This window comes from Lemur catta, chromosome 4, assembly GCF_020740605.2.
Source record: "Lemur catta isolate mLemCat1 chromosome 4, mLemCat1.pri, whole genome shotgun sequence".
NCBI lineage: Eukaryota > Metazoa > Chordata > Mammalia > Primates > Lemuridae > Lemur > Lemur catta.
The window spans coordinates 72,701,258-72,721,217 of NC_059131.1; the positions used below are offsets into that span (position 1 = coordinate 72,701,258).

General features: G+C 46.9%; 1 protein-coding gene across 9 annotated transcripts in view; it reads right to left on the reverse strand.

The window, feature by feature from the left end:
* Positions 1-1,059: 1,059 nt before the first annotated feature.
* The window catches only part of CRACDL (CRACD like), a 122,922-nt gene continuing 104,021 nt past the window's right edge, over positions 1,060-19,960 (reverse strand). For 6 of the 9 annotated variants that reach the window (XM_045550205.1, XM_045550203.1, XM_045550204.1 and 3 more), the window contains 3 exons: positions 4,301-4,488; positions 3,060-3,207; positions 1,060-1,910 (listed from right to left, as the gene is read on the reverse strand). In XM_045550205.1, the coding sequence (XP_045406161.1) occupies positions 1,768-1,910; positions 3,060-3,207; positions 4,301-4,488 (479 nt within the window). In that variant the 3' untranslated portion in view covers positions 1,060-1,767. The remainder of the gene's footprint in view (positions 1,911-3,059; positions 3,208-4,300; positions 4,489-19,960) is intronic. The other 3 variants (XM_045550200.1, XM_045550198.1, XM_045550199.1) reach the window with 3 other exon arrangements.

Genomic DNA, 19,960 nt, shown 5'->3' on the forward strand with positions numbered 1-19,960 from the left:
CCTCAAAATGTTTAATCTGAAGTGTTCTGCTAACAGGAGGAATAATGGTTTGGGAGAATAACAGCCAACATGATTTTTCCAGTTAAAACTACTCATGTCTAAACTTTTAGAGCAAGGCTAGATGGATGGAGTTCTTGTTTAGAACATATGTGCCATGGAATTCAGTATTGACATTCTCTAAGAGAATGCAATTATTAATAATAAATCAATTTCATTGGGGAAAAAATTGTCCCAGGAGTTTTTCAATACAGGTAGACTTGATCAACTTGTGTAGTACTAACAGCTAGAAAAATAATATTCATGAAGATGGAAAATACAATAAAACAGCAAGACCCTAGGGTATATAAAATCATATTACAATATATCACGAAGTTGTAATGCTTCTGCTGGCTAACTGCCCCCAGCTATACATATTCCCATGGAGATTAGCTTGTTCAAAGGAACAAATTGAAACTGCTTTTTTTTTTTAAATATAGAGGAATTATATAGCTGAGACACAATTCTTTTTATTTTTAAAATTTTTTTGCAGAGATGGGGTCTTACTATGTTGCCCAGGCTGGTCTCAAACTCCTGTACTCAAGTGATCCTCCTGCCTCATCCTCCCAAAGTGCTGGGAATACAGGCATGAGCCACACCAGGCCTGGCTGAACAATTCTGAGATTTCAAATATGTGTTTTCCTTCCTCCTGGCTTCTCCACATTCTGGATTCATGGGTCATACTTGCTAATGCACTGACAACCAGTTTTCAATAGAAATATGCAGGTTAGATTAATTAGATGCTAAAGAATGATAACTTCTTAGCAAATTTTATATATTAATATGTTGTACCAAGTAGATGAAAAGACCAAAAAAAACCCACATTACCTTCTGCCTTCCAAAAATGAATACCAACATTTTTATCAGAAAAAAAACCTCAAAAAACTCAAATTCTAATATCAACCCAGTTGAGATTTGAAATGAGGTATATATGAAGTGAAACCCCACTCACTCCATTTAACTCAGTGTTGGAGGATGTTCTCTAAATGTGAGTAGAAACAACATTTACACAAATAACAGAGGCATGTTTGAAACCTTTTATTAAACAGGCAATGCATTGTGCAATGGTTAAGGACACAGATGCCTAGTGGAAAAGTTTAAAAATCAGTTAAACAACTCTTAAATTGCTGGAAACAGTCTGTGAATTGATGAACCCTGCTGTGTTCCCTCCTCTCCTTCTCAGAGTGGCTATCTTCAGGGAAACAGATTGTTGTATAGCTGCTCTTGGAAACGGCATCCCTGTTTTACCACGAATGTCATGCCTAGTAGTAAACATGAAAGGAGAAGACAGAATCCACAGGCAAGACAGTGGCCAGAGACAGGGGCTGATCTCAAGTGCAAGTACAGACGCTCTCCTGGAACGGCTGCTCTTCTGGTCTTGCAGGGAGGGCATCCTATCTATGCATCCAATTTCACTTCTGGTTTCTTCCTTGTCTGAGGCCTCTGTATCAAGGGAATTCTAAAAGACTCACATTCATACCTTGGGGCACAGGAACTCGTTCCTGGATTTTTTCAATGTTGTTCTTGTTTCTGGGCCCCTCTGGCCCAGGGTTATGGCTGTGTGTTTATCCTCTCTGTTTTGCCTGGTTCCTTCCTCTTCCCCGAGCTCATCATAACTAGATGATAAAAATCAATCTTCAGTTTCACAGTTTGTTTGCCATGATTTACTGGCAGTTTTTAACTAAGTGGCCCTTCAAGGTAGTGGACATGCTTTATCAGCACACTGCCAACCTATTTTATAATTTGGGGCATGTCACTCCAAGCTTGAGATTTCTTTCTGGCAAGTTCCATCCAGGAGGGCTGATCTGCACTGGCATAACTGGCTCTCTTCAGCTGATGCAATTCCTTCTCCGTCATCCCTGCAGACTGAGCTGCTGGAAAGGAGACAGAGCAAACAGAAGCATGAGAAACGAGTCTGGATTTTCACTTAAGCCTCTGGCATTTTTTTGAAATATATGTCGCTGTCTTAACTGTGTTCTCAAACATAAAATTAATACGTAAACATGTAAAAAAGACTTCGGGAAAGAATATGTAATATATGTCATAAAAGAGCTTAAGCATAGGTTCAAACAGTTCTGATAATGCAGTGAGGAGAGACTTTTGGAATAACACTGTGGGAACTCTGGAGCTGGGCTGCACAACAGTGTCACTACACTTAAAACTACTGAACTGTATACTTACAGACGGTTAAGATGGTCCATTTCTGTTACATGCCTTTTATCACAATTAAAAATACATAAAATTAAAAAAATATTGATACATGCAACAACAGCAATGAACCTGAAAAACACCACGCTCAGTGAAAGAGGCCAGATGTAAAAGGGCACATATTTTATGATTCCGTTTATAAGAAATGTCCAAAAAAGGCAAATCTATAGAGACAGAAAGTAGATTAATGGTTGCCTAGAGCTAGGGGTGGGAGTGGGGAATGACTGTTAATGGACATGAGGTTTCTTTTTGGTGTGAAGGAAATGTTCTAAAATTAGATTGTCATGATGGTTGTCCAACCCTGTAAACACATACTCATTGTACTCATTGTAAATATACAGGTGTCCCTCGATATGGGTGGGAGATTCATTCCAGGACCTCCCTCACCTGCATATACCAAAGTCCAAGTATACTCAAGTTCCACGGTTGGTCCTGCAGAACCTGCATATACAAAGGTCAGCCCTTCATATACTCAGGTTTCACATCCTTGAGAATACGATATTTTCAATCTGAATTTTGACAGAAAATTATAATATTTTAATATGTAAATGTATTTTAATATTTATAAAAATATCATAAGTGGACCTACACAATTCAAACCCATGTTCATGGGTCAACCATACACTTAATGAACTGTACATTTAAAATGGGTGGGTTTTAGGACAGGTAAATTGTATTATATCTCAATAAAAGCTGTGTAAAACCTTAGTGTAGCAAGTAATTCAGAAAAACAGAGCAAAAACCCAAAACTCAAAACTGTAGGAACAACTGGAAAATGATTTCCAGGTGTTCGGCACTGTCTGCAGACTACATACCCAGGTTCTGGTGGGACAGCGAGATTCCTCTCTGCAGCCCCTCCTGCAGGCTGAGCTCCACCCCCCGCCTCCGCTCCAGTGGGGGCTTCGCAGGGGTGATCAGGAAAGACTTGCTGCGGACAAAGTCCATGTGCTTCACGGGGTCCTGCTGGGACACAAGAAAGACACCGTCCAGCCACCTGGGATTCAGATGGAGGCAAACACAACCCAAGTGAACGAGCCACAGCGCTTCTCCCCGAGGACAAACTGTGCCACTGACACCTGTGACACTGTGACAAACTGTGCCACTGACACTCCAGCTCTGGAGTGTCAACTCACTGACACCTGGCGCAGAGTGCTGGAGCTCAGACTAGCACACAGCCTTATCCTGGGCCCACACGTGCTTCACGGCTTCTTCCCCGTCCCCACACCTGACCTCAGTCCAGAGGCTGGACAGCAGGGATTTCGTTGGAAAATCAAAATGAATTGTGTTTGGAAATAAGTTTTGTGATTTTTATGATAGTTGGTACGATCACTGATGCCCCAAACTGTTTAATATTTCTTGTATAAATCCCCCAAGCCTGCAAGAGTGTCTTCAAGTCTGGGTACAGCTGAAGTTTTGGTTAAATTGAAGGCTGCAGGCTCAGGCCCCCTCCCGACATGGCAGAAGCACACTTCTGGATTTACTGCGGTGCTACTGGGGGAACACAAAAGCCGTGAGTCTCAGGCCTGCTTCTAAGCATGGTAGTTTGGGCTGGCAAAAGATGTTTTCAGTCCAGAGTGTAAAATGGAACCCTAGATTGCAGCCCTGCAGCCCCAGGTGGGGAATGAGGAGCCCCAGCAGGCAGCCGGCAAGACAGCAAGAGCAGGGCTTGCTCCTCACCTAACAACGAGCACAGATGGAGCTGTTGACATCCTCACCGTGTGTCTAACCCAGAAGTTATTTTAACCTCTTTCCATTTTGCTAGTTGCCGATGTGCGTTGCCTAGGAGGCAGGGAGCAGAGAGCTGTCTCTACTGCCTGAGTGACTCACATGCTTTCTCTGCGTCCCTAATAGCCAGCACAGGTGAAGGGCGGGCAGACTGCTCCACCAGGGCGGTTGTAACTTGGCATCATTGATTTTGCTTCACTGGCCTCAACCACACATCAGCAGTCATCACAGGTGACAGGTTCTGTGATGCCCACGCAGGATGTGTGGTCCTCACTGGGGCCCCGGCCCCAGCCCTGCACCCACAGAAACAGAGAGTGTTTGCTCTAAGCACCTGGGCTCTCTCGGGCGGCTTGGCTTGCTTTCCGAGTTCAGGCTTAGGGGTCCGCGCCCCAGGCTTGTCCTCCTGGTTGGGTGGCTGGTCCGAGGCTCCTCGCCGCTTCTGCCGAGCCACGGTGATCCAGGGCGGGGCGGGCTGCCCGTTAGCTCCAGGCCCTGCTGCCGCCGGAGGCGGACCCTTTTCTGTGGGTAAAGGAACACGGTTATGCAAGACAGTCCTACTTCCACTTCAGGTGCACCCTTTGCTTCTGCACACAGAGAACACTGCGTGGCTCTGGCTCTGGGTGGAGGTGGGGGTGGGGGAGGAAGTAGGTCTGGAAGCCCCTCTGGTGCGACTGTTAACTTTTCTTTAGGGAACTTTGTTTTCTTTTCAAGACGCATCAAAGAGGTTATTCTCCTCCAGTCAGAGCCACAAAAAATTAAATGCAACTGCTTCTATAAGGTCAATGTGCATTTTAAAGCCAATTTCCTCTTAGAGAACTCTTTCTGGAGAGAGATAAAAATAAGTACATAAATAGATAAGATTTCTTTAATATAATCCTATCATTTTGGACCAGTACTTACTACCTGATTTCCCGATTTGCTTGAGTGTTGTAGACACACTATAGTTGTCTTTTAAAAACTGTATACATAACCTTCCCTTTGTGGACAGAGTGACAGACACCAAACCCTAGCCACAGTTGTTTTCCTCAATGTTCTAGAGAGAAGAGAAATAGTGTCCTTAAACCACACATGTGTTGAATTTTCCTCCACATTAACAGTGGTTATCCTTGGGTGATACACCTGTGGGCCACCCCCTCCCCTACTTTTCAACGCTTATGTGTTTTCATAGTTTCTGTGATGAGAATTTATGACCTTGCTCAGCAGAAAAAGGAACCCTATGGATTAAATAAGTGGCTTCTTACAGCTGCATCAAAAGGATAGAATCCAAGGGTCCCCCATAAGCCTCCGAATGTTTGCCTGCGCCCAGACAAAACCAAGGCAGAAGTTTCTCTGCCCCGCACACCTGACGCCTTTTCTCATTTCCCTTCCACACGGTGCACCTGAGTCAGCCAGTGAGGCCAGGGCTGTTTCGCAGCGACAGTGTGGACATCCAGGATGCATTAATGTCATTGTTCTTTGTGGCCTGACATATACCACTTCTTTCTCAGCGTGTAGAGAATATTAATTGCGTTGCTTTGTTTGTGCCTCCAGTTCAACCTGGAGCTCTTTTCTCTCAGTCCCTTGGTCACCAAGCAGGGGCAAGGGACAGGAGTCACTGCTTTGCAAGCTGGGGTTGAGAAGGGCCTTCAGCCTCCCCTACACAGACCTCCCCGCAAGCCCGACAGGCTGGGCATGGGGCCCTCTCTTCTCCTGGCTCCTGCAGCCCTGAAGCTGCTCCCTGCTGTCCCCTGGGAACCCTGCTCCTTCTCTTGGACTCATCTCTGTCCCCTTCCTGCCTCTTCAGTCTCTCTCGGGCCACCAACTTCTTCCCTGCTGCTTTGTGAAATGCCTGGAGCTCTCACAGCTTGAAGGAAAGTAAGTCTCCACTGACCACATTGTCCCCCCAAAGCCTCAGTTCTCCTTCTTCTGTACTCTCAACTCAAATGGCTTCTGCCTGTGTCTCATCAGCTGGTTCCCGACCCAGCCAGGAGATGAAACTGCTCTCTCCATCCTCCTGACAACTGAACCACAAGCCCCAAGGTCTTGCCCCGTCCTCAGCCCGCTTCCCACCCTGCAGCTCTGACGTAGCCACACATCCTCTGCTGGGGGGACCTGTCTTCCTAAGGGGGCCTGTCCTCCTGAGGCCTCCCCTCCAGCCTCCTACACCCTTCTCCAGGTCTTTGTCTGACTTTTGCTTCCAAACCTGGGAATTCCTCCTTGTTCCTGCCCTGCAGCCTTCGTCTCTTCCTCCCCAAATGTTCTCTCTCTTCTGCTCCCGATTCCAACACTCAGGTCTGCTCAGATTACTTTTAAACGTATAGTCCAGCCCTACTTTCTATTCTTAGCTGGAGCCCGACATCCCTACTCCCTGGCTCCACCTTTCTTTCTTCAGTCCATTCATTCATTCATTCACTCATTCAGTCAGTGAGTGTTTGCTATGGGCAAGGATTATGTTAAACTCTGGGGTGGAAAAATAAACAAATTGTTCCTTCAAAAAGCTCAAAGTCTAGTGGGGAAGACTAGACACAAATAACTGTGGTAGAAATTGGAAAATGTTAAAATTTATTATGCAAAGTGCTCTGTGGACACAGGGTCTAACGCTAGTGGGAGCGGCTGGGGTGCCATCTGGGGCTGGGACCTGGAGAAGGAAAGTGAATCCTCCCGGCGGGGGGTGGGGTGGGCACAGGCAAGGCCTCGCTGGCAGAGGGGGCGGCATGAGGAGGTGTGTGCGGACTCTCATCCGCCTTTTCCTTTCTATCTATAAGCAGCAGCCTCGGGAGCTTTAAACTATGGCCACAGTCTGGAGCTTGTGTGGAGTCTGACCTGGGCGGGGTGAGAGGCTGGGACGCTGGGGGGAGGCTGCGGCCATAGTCCGGGGGAGCTGACGAGGGCTTGTCCACCAGGGCCCCACCTGATGCCACCTCTGTCACCCTCTCTCCTAATTCTTTTGTAACTCTCTTGAGACACTTACCCCCTGTGTCTGGCACTAGGCATATTTGCTAGCTGGCCATTTGCCCCACTGGTGGACGCCTTTGGTCACAAGCACTAATTTGTTGAACAAAAACATGCCACAGAGTGTGTACCAGGTATAGCTCTAATACTAGCTCGTCTACAACGTCATTTCATGTTTTATTCCTTGTCCAGAGAACCCAGCAATTGCCTGGCACATGGATGGTGCTAGGTGGCTGCATGTTTATATAAAGTCTGTATTTCTCATCCCTCATTCTCAACAAGAGTTCCATAGAGTCCTGGTGGCCTCTTTCTGGATTTTCACTTTTTTCTTAAAAGTTTCCTTTCTTCTCTCCTGTGATCTTTTCTCCACACTCAGTGACCATTGTGGCCTCTGCTCCCTGCTGGCCTGAGGTGTCTGGGTCCTGTCCCCCTCAGTCCCTCCCGTGTGTGCTGGCCAGGCACCCTTTGCCCACCTGCACCAGCCGACTGGAGAGAGGGATTTCACTATGGCCTAAACGTATTGCCTCTGTCAGCATCATACTCTGGATAATTCTGTCAAGACTAAGTGCACGGGAAGGAAAAATTTCCACCTTGGGTTTTAAATCAGAAGCAGAACGGCAGCTGTTAAATGCCAAGGTAGCCCCAGCACGTCTAAAGCACTCGGGCTGACTCCCCAGCCCCCTCGCAGCTCAGTGTAGGGCACCTGCATGAGGGTGCAAGACATGGTTCTGGTAGATTCCTTATGCTATACACTTGGATTATTCTACTTGAGCCAAAAGAAATACTTTACAAATCAGCAGAGAAGGTTCTATGAAACGGCATATGCAGCATTCCTGGGGGCCACAGTGAGAGGAGGCTCTGGAGAGACGCTGGGGACCCCAAAGGTGGGCAAAGATGGGGGCCCTGTGGACTGACATCTCAGGGGACCCGAGGCAAATCATATTCTCCCTTCCAGTCTGTTCATGGGAACTGCAATGTCGTAAACAATGCAACTAGGTTGAGCTTGGCCAGAGGTAATTTTTCCTTCCCTTATATGAGAGTGTGCTGGCAGAGTCCCCTCCCAAGCACAGAAGGGCCACCTGCTGCACTGCGTGTCTGTGGGGAGCAATGTTTCCAGCTGTGCCGTGTGTGCAAACGAGTGTCTGTGTTCATACGCAGACCCAGAGGGAGCAAGTGCCCTACCTGTGCCAGGCTGTGCCAGCGTGGGATGAAGCAGCTACAATGGCAGGGTCATCAAGCACTGGGCCAAGCACATGGCCAAGCTCTTTCACCAGTCAATTCTCTCCTTTTTGGTTCCTACCTCTTTCCCCCGAGTGCTGGTCTTTCCCTATAATTGGTGCTCTCTTCTTTCCACCTTCCTCCTGGTCAGGAATGCAAATGAGCCAGAGGCCCTGATACCATCCACACCCTTCCACAGGGACCACCCAGGGCCAGCCTCATGGATGGGGGGTGCACGAGTGGTGAACGGGGGTCTAGACACCAGGAAGGAGGGAAAAAACCACTCTAGCTCTTTAATGTGGTTCACAGAGGCCTGAGATTCCACCTGGAGCCTCTCAGCAGGTAAGCTGAGAAAGGGGCGATGGACTGAACACCATAACCACAATGCCATGCCACAGACAGGCTGCATCTTTGCCCCAGGTGAGCACAGCCAGAGCAGCTGGGTGACAAACCATTCTGTTCTGTGGCAGGAGGCCTAGGTGGCCTCTCTGATCTACACCCCCACCTCCCACACTTGGCACCCACACTGGGGACAGGCACTCTGGGGTCTGTGCCATACTCCACCTGGGGAGGGCGGGAGAAGGGAATGAAGACACAAGCAACGTGCAGGCTGAGGCAGGCTCCAGAGGCCACAGACCTTACAACATGACAGCTCCAAAGCATGAACATTCAGGTTCAAAATGTCATTAATCCCAGGATAATGCAGATGTGGCATCAGTTCAGATAAAATCAGTTGAAAACACTCCTTTGTTTACCTCCTCCTGCCTCAACACACAGACAACCTTAATCTCTTGGGGATTTGGCTAAAGGCTCTGACATCTCAATTTCTCCTCCCCAAATAACAACGGGTTTAAGCTGTCAAGTGTGCCTGGGTTTGCAACAAACAGCCCACGAGCGTGTGGCACAGAGCAGAGACCAGCACTGCAGTGTCGCACCTGCGTGACCCCCTTTGCTGAGAATCTGGAAGACCCTGGAAGGAAAGGCAGCAAGTGTGGTGTGACACTTCCGGAAGGCACACGCTGTGGTGCAGGAAGCTGTGACAGCTGCAAAGCTCATCCTAATTTAATTCATACGAAAACAGCTTTTGATCAGAGAAGATAATTTTTTTTGTTATTTAAGAACAGCATTCCTTCAAAGGAGCAGTTGGTAGGTTTGTTCTTCTCCAGATTCCTTCCTTTTCTGTAACATGCTTCCCTAGTGCAAGGACTTATTTTGAAAAGCATATTGTTCAAGCACTAATTTCCAAGAGATCCCATTCTCGGGCTGGGTTCAGTGGGCTGCATTAATGAGGACTGCTTCCTCCCTGGGGCCAGGGAGCTGGGCGCTGATGATGTGGCCCTGGGGCCTGCAGAGCCAACTTTAGGGCCTCAGGCTGGCGACATGCTCTTGGGAAAATTCCAGAAATTCTCTGAGACTCCATTTCAGTATAAAATGAGGAAAATAGCAGTATGCATACCTCCCAATGTGGTTGTGAAGATTCAGAGATAATCCGCTGTCTACACCTCTCAGTGTGACTATGAAGATTCTATGAGATAACCCACTATGGACACCTCCCAGTGTGGTTCTGAAGACCTGTTGAGCTAATCCACCATCTACACCTCCCCGTGTGGTTGTGAGGAGTCCATGAGCCAATCCAGGGAAAGCACTTAGCACAGTGCCTGGCACCTGTGCATGCTTAAGAGGTTAGCTGCTGCCACAGCTGCTGCTGTTGTTATTTTGTTGTTGCTGGTGCTGTTGCTATTGTTCCTGCTTGAACAGGGATGTAGACTTTGGTCAAATCTTACCCTGGGCCTGATGGAGACCATGAGACATTCTGCCATGAAAATGAGCCCTCGTCTGCCGTTGTGGCAGGAAAACCAGAGCAGGCTCTGGGCTGTACCCCAGCCTCCCGCTGGGCCAGGCAGCCAGGCTGACTCCTGGATCCCTGAGGACACTGTCCAGAAGGGTTCCCGCAGACCACACCTTAATGCCATGTGTGCCTGTCTGCCTTTGTAAGCCCTGAAGGGCAGGCACCTCATCCTGGTCATCTCTGCACTTGCTGTACCCAGCATGGCTGGGCAGCGAGAGAGACCCAGCAGGGGCTGAATGAGGCTGCCCTGCCCGTGCTGCACTCCAGGCCTGCTGCGTCTTGGAGGAGTCTGGCCCGAGTCACACTAGTGTGCACTGGAGCCCTGCTCGTTAGAACGGCACTCTGCTCCTCTGTACGCATGGCATGTGTTACCGACACCCCAGCTGGCTCCAATGAGGAACTCACTGCCCAACATGGTAGCCCAGTTTTCGTCTGTATTCCCTGGAGCCACACCCGTATGTCACTTTAAAAATACCCTCCCACACAGAACTCCCTGGGGAAGAGAACAACAAAGTTTCCAGACCCAGGTTTGGCATTATGTCTATTTGTATTCAGAAAGACCTAAAATGAATCATTGGGAAAATCCTCAACTTTAAGCCATTTCTAGAGATGTTCAACCACCCCTCCACGGGACAGATGCTCTCATCTCTTCATTCTGACTTACTGATTGGTGATGATTATTTCCTTTCCTTTTTTTTTTTTTTTTTTGGTGCCCATTAAAATTCAGCCTTAAAGTACAGTTTCTTTCATTCAGAAAGACTTCTGTAACGACCAGCTCAGGAGGCCAGGGTGGGACTCTAATGGGGGACCATGCAGGACACAGCTGTGAGTCTGGAGGCTGGGTGAGAGGCGATGGGCCACACAGTGCAAACTGTCGGGTTCCTTGCCCTTTGCCTGGGAAAATGAAGCAGACGCTCTGCCTACGGTAACACGGCAGGATGGCAGGATTCCCAGGCCTCTGTCGTCCTTTGTGAAGCAGCAACTTTTAAAACCTTTTTCCTTTCATGAAATTCATTTCTTGTTTATAAAAGTACAAATGCAAATTGTACAGATATAGAAAGTAGATAAAATTATAAAGAAGGAGAAGAAAGTTTCCTGTAAATCAACAACCCAAGGGAGCTGTGCTAACATCGTAGCAGACTACTTCCCATTTTTCTCTGCTATGCTGTCATCTTATAAATACACATCAACAGCTCATTCCCAGGTCTTCAGACATTCTCTATGGAAGGAGAGGCCGAGTTTGCTCTCCAAGACTCCTAATTTAAGTGCGTACATCATCACCATTCCTTGTAACTAGTGGAAGCCAGAACGGTCGACTGTCCCTCGGTGCTCTGATAAAGAGAGCGACAGTCCTGTTTCTGCCTGCCCTCCAGCTCCTCTGCCACAGCCCTGGCCCACGTGGTGGGAATGGGGCACGCAGACAGACACTAAGAGGATGTCTGGGCCAAAGGTGGGCCCCGGGGACACACGGGGTCTCACCCACGCTGCAGGGTTTATGTCAGGCTTCCTACATGAAGAGGAAGCATTGCTTTAAATGGCCCTGGCCGCACGTGTATGTCACAGGAGGTAAGGGCCAGCGAGGGCCAGCGAGGGCCAGCGAGGGCCTTCTTCCTCATGTCATGGATAGTCTCTACGAGCATCTCACACTCACTCATCCACGGGGCACACATTCAGTAAAACACTGGCGAGAATTAGCAGCACATCGCAGCTTTATAACTAACCCAGTCCAGGTGAAAGGGCCAATGGGGTCAGAAAGCTTCCCAATGGCAGTGTGTACAAGGGCCCCCGCGTAGCCATCTTTAGGGGGTGGGGGTAGTCAGTCCTTGTCCCAGGGCAGGGGTTTGCTCGGGCTTCCCAGATGGGGGCCTGGGGTCTGCTTTGTTTGTTCTTATATCCCCAGCTATCCCTGTTTTAGGGTTCTATTGTGCATAGGTAGCATTTGGGAGAAGGCATTCATACATAAAAATCATGTGTGAATCACAGCTGGATTTAGATATATGGAGCAAGGCCAAGAATCTGGTCACCCATGTGCAGCCACGTTTATTGGTGGTGCCCCAAGGGGCAGATGCTTTGCCTGGTTCTTTTCCTGACTTCCCTTGGCACATCAAGGCTGGCAGACATCCCAGGGTGGCCCCCACATCTCACAGTGCAGACCCCTGGGGAGCCAGGGCTGAGCTCATGGGCACAGAGCTGTTGGTGAAGGAGCTGCATTGAAAGCACATTTGTTCAACTGCCACTGTCTGTGCAATTAAAACCAGCAGCACAATTCACAATTGCAAAGATGTGGAAACAACCCAAGTGCCCATCAATACATGAGTGGATTAATAAAATGTGGTATATGTATACCATGGAGTACTACTCAGCCACAAAAAACAATGGTGATCTAGCACCTCTTGTATTATCCTGGATAGAGCTGGAGCCCATGCTATTACGTGAAATGTCACAAGAATAGAAAAACAACCATCTCAAGTGGCCAACAGAGAACAGTAATCTATTTCAGGGATGGCCCTTGTAGCTAAGGATTATTCAGTCTTGAATTTTAGAGCAGTACCATATTCATAATGACCCTCACAACCCTCCTCGTAGTGTAAGGACATTTTCAATCCCCATTTTAAGCAAAGGACTACAGAGTCTCCGGAAGTAACGTGACCTGTCCAGGGCCACTCAGCCAATACATAACAAAGCTGGGATTTGAACACAGACCTTTTGATCTCTTATCTTCACTCACTACATCACATACCGTCTCATATTAAGGGGTACGATCCCACAACTTTCCAACACAACCACTCCCTCCCATCGTAACTTACTCACTGAGTGACAAACAACAGAGTTACTCGACCTGGGCACTGCTGACGTGTTGGGCTGGACAAGTCTCTGTCGTGGAGGCTGCCCTGTGCATTGTAGGACGTTCAGCATCTCTACCTGCCGGATGCCTGCAGTATCTCCCTCCCCTCACCCTCCCCACACTTATGACAAACATGTCTCCAGACACTACCAGTGTCTTCTGGGGGACAAAATTGCCTCCAGCTGACGAGAGCATAAAAATGAGGAGCAGTGGCTACGGAGTTAGTCTGGGGGGCCTCAAACTCTCCTCCAGCTGACTACTCTGTGCCTTTAGGCAACGCTTTGAAATAAGTTTCAGCTTCCCTATTTATTAAATAGGACTACTGTTGGAAATGAATATGTAAAGAATTTAACATGATACTTGGCACTTAGGAAGTGTCTAATACACAACAATTAGCTGTTGTTGAAATTATTTATCCATTTACTGCATGGGTAAATCTGCTGCAGACACTGACTTCAGGAAGCTGACTAGGGAGGGAGACAGACATACAGACAGAAAGGGAAAGTGTTATGGTGCCTTGACACCTGAGACATTTTTGGGAAGAGTGAAACCTTTCCAGGGTCTCAGAAAGAAGCCATTTGCTAATGACAGCCCTGAAATGGCGCATTACTACATCAGTGCTGTCCGGTAGAACTTTCTGTGATGATGGAAATGTTCTCTGTGCTGTCAACTAGTCATATGTGGCTCCTGAGCCCTTGAAATGTGGCTCGTGTGACTGAGGAACTGAATTTTTAGTTTAATTTCAATGCGTTTATCTGTGTCGGGTACCCAGTGCGGAACTGGATCCTCACTATTCACAGTGCAGTCTGTGGACCAGCAGTTCTGTCATCATCTCAGTCAGATTCACAGCTGCCCTACAGAGGGGGTTCCCAACGCTGGCCACACATCAGAACCATGTGGGGGCCTTTAATACCCGCATTGCCTGGGACTCGCCTGGGCCATTTCACCAGCATCTGTGGGGGTAGACTCCCAGGTGACCCCAATGTGCAGCCAGTACTGCCAGCTGCTGATCTCAATGCTTCTCTGAGCTTCTGCCCAAGGGAACCTTGAAGAGAGGGTGTCCCCTTTCTGGCTAATACAACATGCCCAGCTGACCAGATGGCCTAGTTCCTGAAAACGGGGCTGACTTCCTGTACCCCCCTTCTAGGCCTAGTGGGCCCTCCTTTAACCAGCAGAGCCCCTGGCCCCCAAGACACCCATCCCCAGGCCTGCCCACACTGTGTGCCCACACGGTCCATGCCCCAGGCCTCACCTCCTGCCGTGTCCTCTGCCCTGCTCAGACGGGCCTGGAGTACTTGCCCCTTCGTCATGAAGACACTGCCTCTTCTTCTTCAAACCTACTTCTCTCCTGAGCCCTGGGGTGGGCATACAGGGGGCTTCAGCCCCTTGAACAGGGTTAATGGTTGACCTGGAGAAAACACTGAAGCCGTCCCTCTAAAGGGACACCAGTGCAGCTGGCAGAGCATGGGTGGCACTGCTCATCTGCCCCCAAGAGGTGTGCTGCACACACAGGTTCTGGACAGAGCAAAACACTGCTCAGTCCTGGCCTCCCACAGTCCCCCTGCCCCAGATGGAGACTGGAAGACTCCCAGTACCTTCCTTGTCTTTCTCAGCAGTCACCATGGTCACTTTGGTTACGATTAGTTTTAATTCAGTAATTAGAACTTGTAGCCTCTGAGCTGGGTCAGGTTAGGTCCATCTGAATGCAGGATGTCTGGGCTGGGTTGGGGACTCCTTCCCCAAGGGCTGAGGGGCCAGGAAGGAGGAGAAGTGGGGAGGATCATCGGGGCTCTCCTTCCACTGGCACCTGCCACTGCCTTAGTGGCTTTTCCCGTCTGGGCCTGGCAGACACCTGAAACTGATGCTAGGGGATTCCTGGCCACCACTGGGCTTCTCTGCTGTGACTCTGCTCCATGGTGTCCCCTTGTCCTTTAGGCTGGCCCATCAGGCAGGGCTCTGGGAGCACAGGTGGATCATTGGGCAGCCCTGTCTGCCCTGTGGCCACAGGTAACCTGAGTCTAGCACCATCCTCCATGTCTCTCAACTGCAGGGCACACATGTCCAGCTTCCGAAATAGTCCCATGGGAGTCTCCTGGTAGACTCTGGGTGAGGGAAGTTCCCCTGGTCCCATCCCTGCTGAGCCAGGGGCTCCCAGAACCGCAGCTGTGCTCTCCAAATCTCCTTTATTCCTGCCCCCTCGGTGTACATCCCCAGGTGGGGTGGTGAGTGGCCAGTGACTCCTGGCAGATTCTGCACATACGCACGCTCTGGTGTCTCACATCTACACATCGGTTCCTCATTCAAAACCGGGACAAGGAGAACCCCATTCTCACATAGTGTGCTGTGAAGCTGAGATGAGGATATTTTGGTATATGCTTAGGAGAGTATGACTGTACTCTATGAACTGTGGCATATTTTGCAGTTAAAATGGTTTTGCTGCCCTGTGTACCATTATTACTAATATAACCTCATTTTATACAGGAAAAAATTATGACTCATAGGTTAACAAACTCAACTTTCTCACAATCCCACGGACCCTGACGGTGCTCTTCAGAGTAAAACCTCCAATCCATGCTCTTCCATCTCACTCCCCAGCCCCCTGCCTGGCTTGCTTTCTTCTCTTGTCCCTGTCCTGGTTATGCAAACACAGGCTGGCCCAAGGACCCCCTACTGCAGGCCAGGAGCTCCTGGGCACAGGTACAAGTGCTCAATGGAGGAAGAAAAACCCTGCTCGTGCTCAGGAGCTCAGGATCTATTAATAGTTCAGGGCTGAGGTGAAGTGAGCTCAATGCAGGCAGAGGTGTGTACAGAATGCCAGGAAGCCAGCAGCAGGGGTGGGGCTGGAGGAGACATCAGAGGGAGTGGAGGGGTGGCTGACGAACTTTAAAGAGGCAGAAATGTCAATTTTGGCCAGAATCTAAAAAGCCTTAAATGCCTTACCTAGGAGTTTGAGCTTTATTTTCTGTATGATGGGAAGGCATCGAGAGTTTTTAGAGAAAAGCTGCACGGTTACACCCACAACTTGGGAAGAGAGGGTGAGAAGAGAGTTGGAGGGAGGAGGTGCTGTAGGCGTCAGGGTAACAAGGAGGCTGCTTGGGGACAGGCAGGATGAGGTCACTGCACATTAGGGTGACCACAACTTGCTGAACAACATGTTCAACACTACTGACATTTTTCATCCATAAGACTGCAAGGGGAAAAAAAAGACTGACGACACCTAGTACTGATGAGGAGGTGGAGAAACAGTCTCTATCCTGCTGGAAGAAGTGTAAACCGGATAACCTTTATGGAGACTAATTTGAAATTCTCTATTCAATTAAAACTGCACATGCCCTGAGAGCCAGGAAATCCATTTTTAGGACTGCATCCTAGAGAAACAACAGTGAGGATACATAGGGACAAAATGGACAAGCATGGTTACTGCAGCACGGTTAGCAAGAGGAAAAAACCTCAAAACAAGCAGAATGCCCCTCAGGATGGGAACGTTAAATAAAATATGGTACACACACTGTGTAGCCCTTTAAAAACGGGCAATTCATCAGATTAAAAAAGATGCCCAGGCTTTATTGTGGAGTGAAATATCAAATTGCAAGCCAAGATGCACAGCATTTTTCTGATTAAAAGACAGGATTCGTGTGCCTGTGTTGTATGTCCATACTGACGTGGTTATGACTACAGTATGCATGAGAAAGGCTTGGGATGAACCTGTTAGTGGTATGATGGTATCGCATCAGGGTTTTAATTTGTGTTTCCCTAATGGCTAGTGATGTTTTCATGTGCTTACTGGCCATCTGTATACCCTCTTTGGTGAACTGTCTGTTCATGTCTTTTGCCCATTTTCTAATTGGTTTGTTTTACCGTTGATTTTTGAGAATAAATTCTATATAAATACTAGCCCTTCATTGGATATGTGGGTTGCATATATTTTCTTGCAGTTTGTCTTTTCACCCTCTTAACAAGGTCTTTTGCAAAGCAAACGTTTTTACTTTTAATACAGTCCAATTTATCAATTTTTCCTTGTATACATCATGCTTTGATATCAAGTCTAAGAACTCTTTGCCTAGCCCAATGTAACAAATATTTTCTGCTGTTTTTTTTTTAAAGTTTTATAGTTTTCATTTTACATTTAAGTCTGTGACCCCTTGAGTTATTTTTTGTGTATGATACAAGACTTAGGTCAATGCTCGTACTTTTGTTCCTATGCTCCAGAACCATTTAGCTATGATGTACAATTTGATAATATTTTGTTAAGGACTTTGAATCTAAATTAATGATGGATATTGGTCTATAATTTCCTGTGTTGTTTTTAATTCTGGCATTTTAGTCATGCTGTCCTCATAAAATGAGCTGGGAAGTGTTCCTTTTTCTATTTTTGCACGAGACTGGGTATCATTGGTGTTTTTTCTTTCTTACATGTTTGGTAGAAAATACCAGTGAAACCATGTGGGCCTGGAGTTTTCTTTTCTGGAAGGTTGTAAACTATAGATTTTATTTCTTTACAGATACAGTATTTTTCAGGCTATCAATTTCTTCTTTGTAAATGTGATAGCTTGTGTCTTTCAAGGAATTGGCCCTTTTCTCCTCATTTGTCAAATTTATGTGCATAGAATTGTTCATAATATTCCCTTATTATCATTTTAATGTCTGTGGGGTCAGTAGTGGTACTCCCCAATGTTGGTAATTTGTGGTTTTTGGTCAGTCTGGCTAGAGATTTACCATTTTATTGGGTGTTTTAAAAAACTATCTTTTGGTTTCATTATTTTTTCTGTTATTTTTGTATTTTCATTTTCATTTATGTTTGCTCTTAACTTTATTATTTCATTCCTTCTTGCTTTGGGGTTTAGTTTGCTCTTCTTTTTCTAGTTTCTTAAAGTGGAATCTTAAATTGTTGCTTTGAAGCCTTTTTTCTTTCTAATATGATTAGATTCTATAAATTTCCCTAAGTACCACTTCATATGCATTCCTGAAAAATTTTAATATATTGTATTTTCATTTGAATTCAGTGTTCTAATTTCCCTTGAGACTTCCTCTTTGATCCATGTATTATTTAGTGGTATAGTGTTTAATGTCAAGTATTTGATGATTTTTCAAATATCTTTCCAGATATCTTTCAGATATGTTATTGAATTGTTGTTTAATTTGTTAAGGGCAGAGAACAAGCTTTGAATAATTTCAATTCTTTTAAATTTAATAAGGACTGTTTAGTGACTTAGAATATGGTCTATCTTTATGAATGTTCTGTGTGCACTTGAAAAGAACATGTATTTTGCTGTGGTTGGTGGAGTATTCTGTAAATATCAATTAGGTCAAGCTGGTGGATGATGCTGTTCAAGACATCTATATCCTTCTTGATTTTCTGTCTGCTACTTTTCTTGACTACTAAGGGAGGAGTATCAAAGTTTCTACGTGTTACTATGGATTCGCCTATTTTCCCTTTCAGTTCTATCAGTTTTTGCTTCATGTATTTTGAAGCTCTGTTGTTAGGAGCATGCACATTTAGGATTGTTATGCATTCTTGGCAAAATTGACCATTATCAGTAAACCAATATTACTAAAATTATCATCACTTAATTTTCCATTTTATCCTTGTAATTGTCCCTTTCTTGAAGTCTTCTTTGTGTGATATTAATATAGGCACTCCAGCTTTTCTAGTTCTAAAATTCTATTTTTTTTAACAGAGAACTCCTATCTTCCCATTCATTTCAAGAGTGCCCACTCTTACTTCTCAGTGGTATAATAGCAGCTTTAAAGTCCTTGTCTAAAATAATTTTAACATTTGGATCCTCTCAGGGTTGGTGTTCATTGATTGCCTTTTTCCCTGAGAATTTTTTAGGTTTTCCTGCTTCTTTGTAGATAGGATAATTTTGGTTCATATCCTAGATGTTTTGAATATTATGCTGGGACCTATTTCAATCCTCAAAGGTTTCGCTGTGCTGATTCTAGTCAATTTCATGCACGAGCAGCTCAGAAATGAGCCCAGGACTTCATACACAGATTTAAAGGATCCCTGATTCAGGTTTCTCCTTTCTGTAATTCCCACCACCAAGGTTCCCTGGCTAGGAAGCTAGCATTTAGCCTCTCTGTACTGTGGCACACTCTTGTGACTGGGACCACAGTGGGGCAGAGTAGCAAGAGAAAGGAGCCTACAGGGCCACCAACCACCACATCTGTCACTGCTGTCTGTGCTGATGAGGGAGTGTAGCTTCATCATTGGGTTTCTCCAGGGATAGTGTCTGGAGAATCAAAAGGGCACTGACCCATAGGTGCTGCTGTTGGGGGGAGGCAGGTGCCTCTTTGCTGGCGCTCACTTGGAGTGGGGCTGAAAGGGTTAGAGGAGCTCCGCCCTGCAGAGGGGACTGCTACCAGCTTCAGCAGGGTGAGGGGTGGGCCACTTCATTATTGGCCCTCATCTTGAGTAGGGCTGAGAGACAAGAATTCTGCTCCACAAGGGACATTATTGTCAGTGCCATCACGGCAAGCAATTCCAGCTTGTTGCTGGCATTTGCCTGGCATAGGATAGGAATGAAAGAATCAAAAGAACTCCATCCTGCAGGGATGCTGCCACCAAGAGGGGTTTGCTGCTTTGTTGCTGGAATTCACCTGTCAAACAAGCCCTGTCCTGCAGGGGCTGGTGGTGGGGGGCGGGGCAGTAGGAGCAGGGCTGAGAGAGCCATAGGAGCTCTGGCCTGCAGGGACTGTTGGTACCACCAAAAGCAGGGCAAGGAGGTGCTACTTCACTGCTCACACTTGCTGCCAAGTCATCGCTAGGGTCCTGCTCTACCTGCCCAGTGCACCAGCTCTCATCCACCTTTCAGAGTCCTCTGATATTTACTTGACGCGTGCTGCACAGGGTCTTAAGTTGTATTAATATCAGTGGAAGAGACAGGGTGGTGTGTGTTTACTCCAGCTTGGTCAGAACTGCAAGTCCCTTTTTATGCAATTTTTAAGCAGTGGGATTATAAGGTGATTTTCCTATCATTTTTAGGCCTTTCAGAATTGTTCACATAAACTATTTTTAATGATTCTGAAGTTTCTGGCTTCAGTAGCTGGATAGGCAGGGTACTGAGAAGGAAAGAGAATGGGGTGAGGGAGGCACTGGTGAATGGAATTATGTATCAATGCTGAGGTGTCAAGTCAGGGCTGTGCAC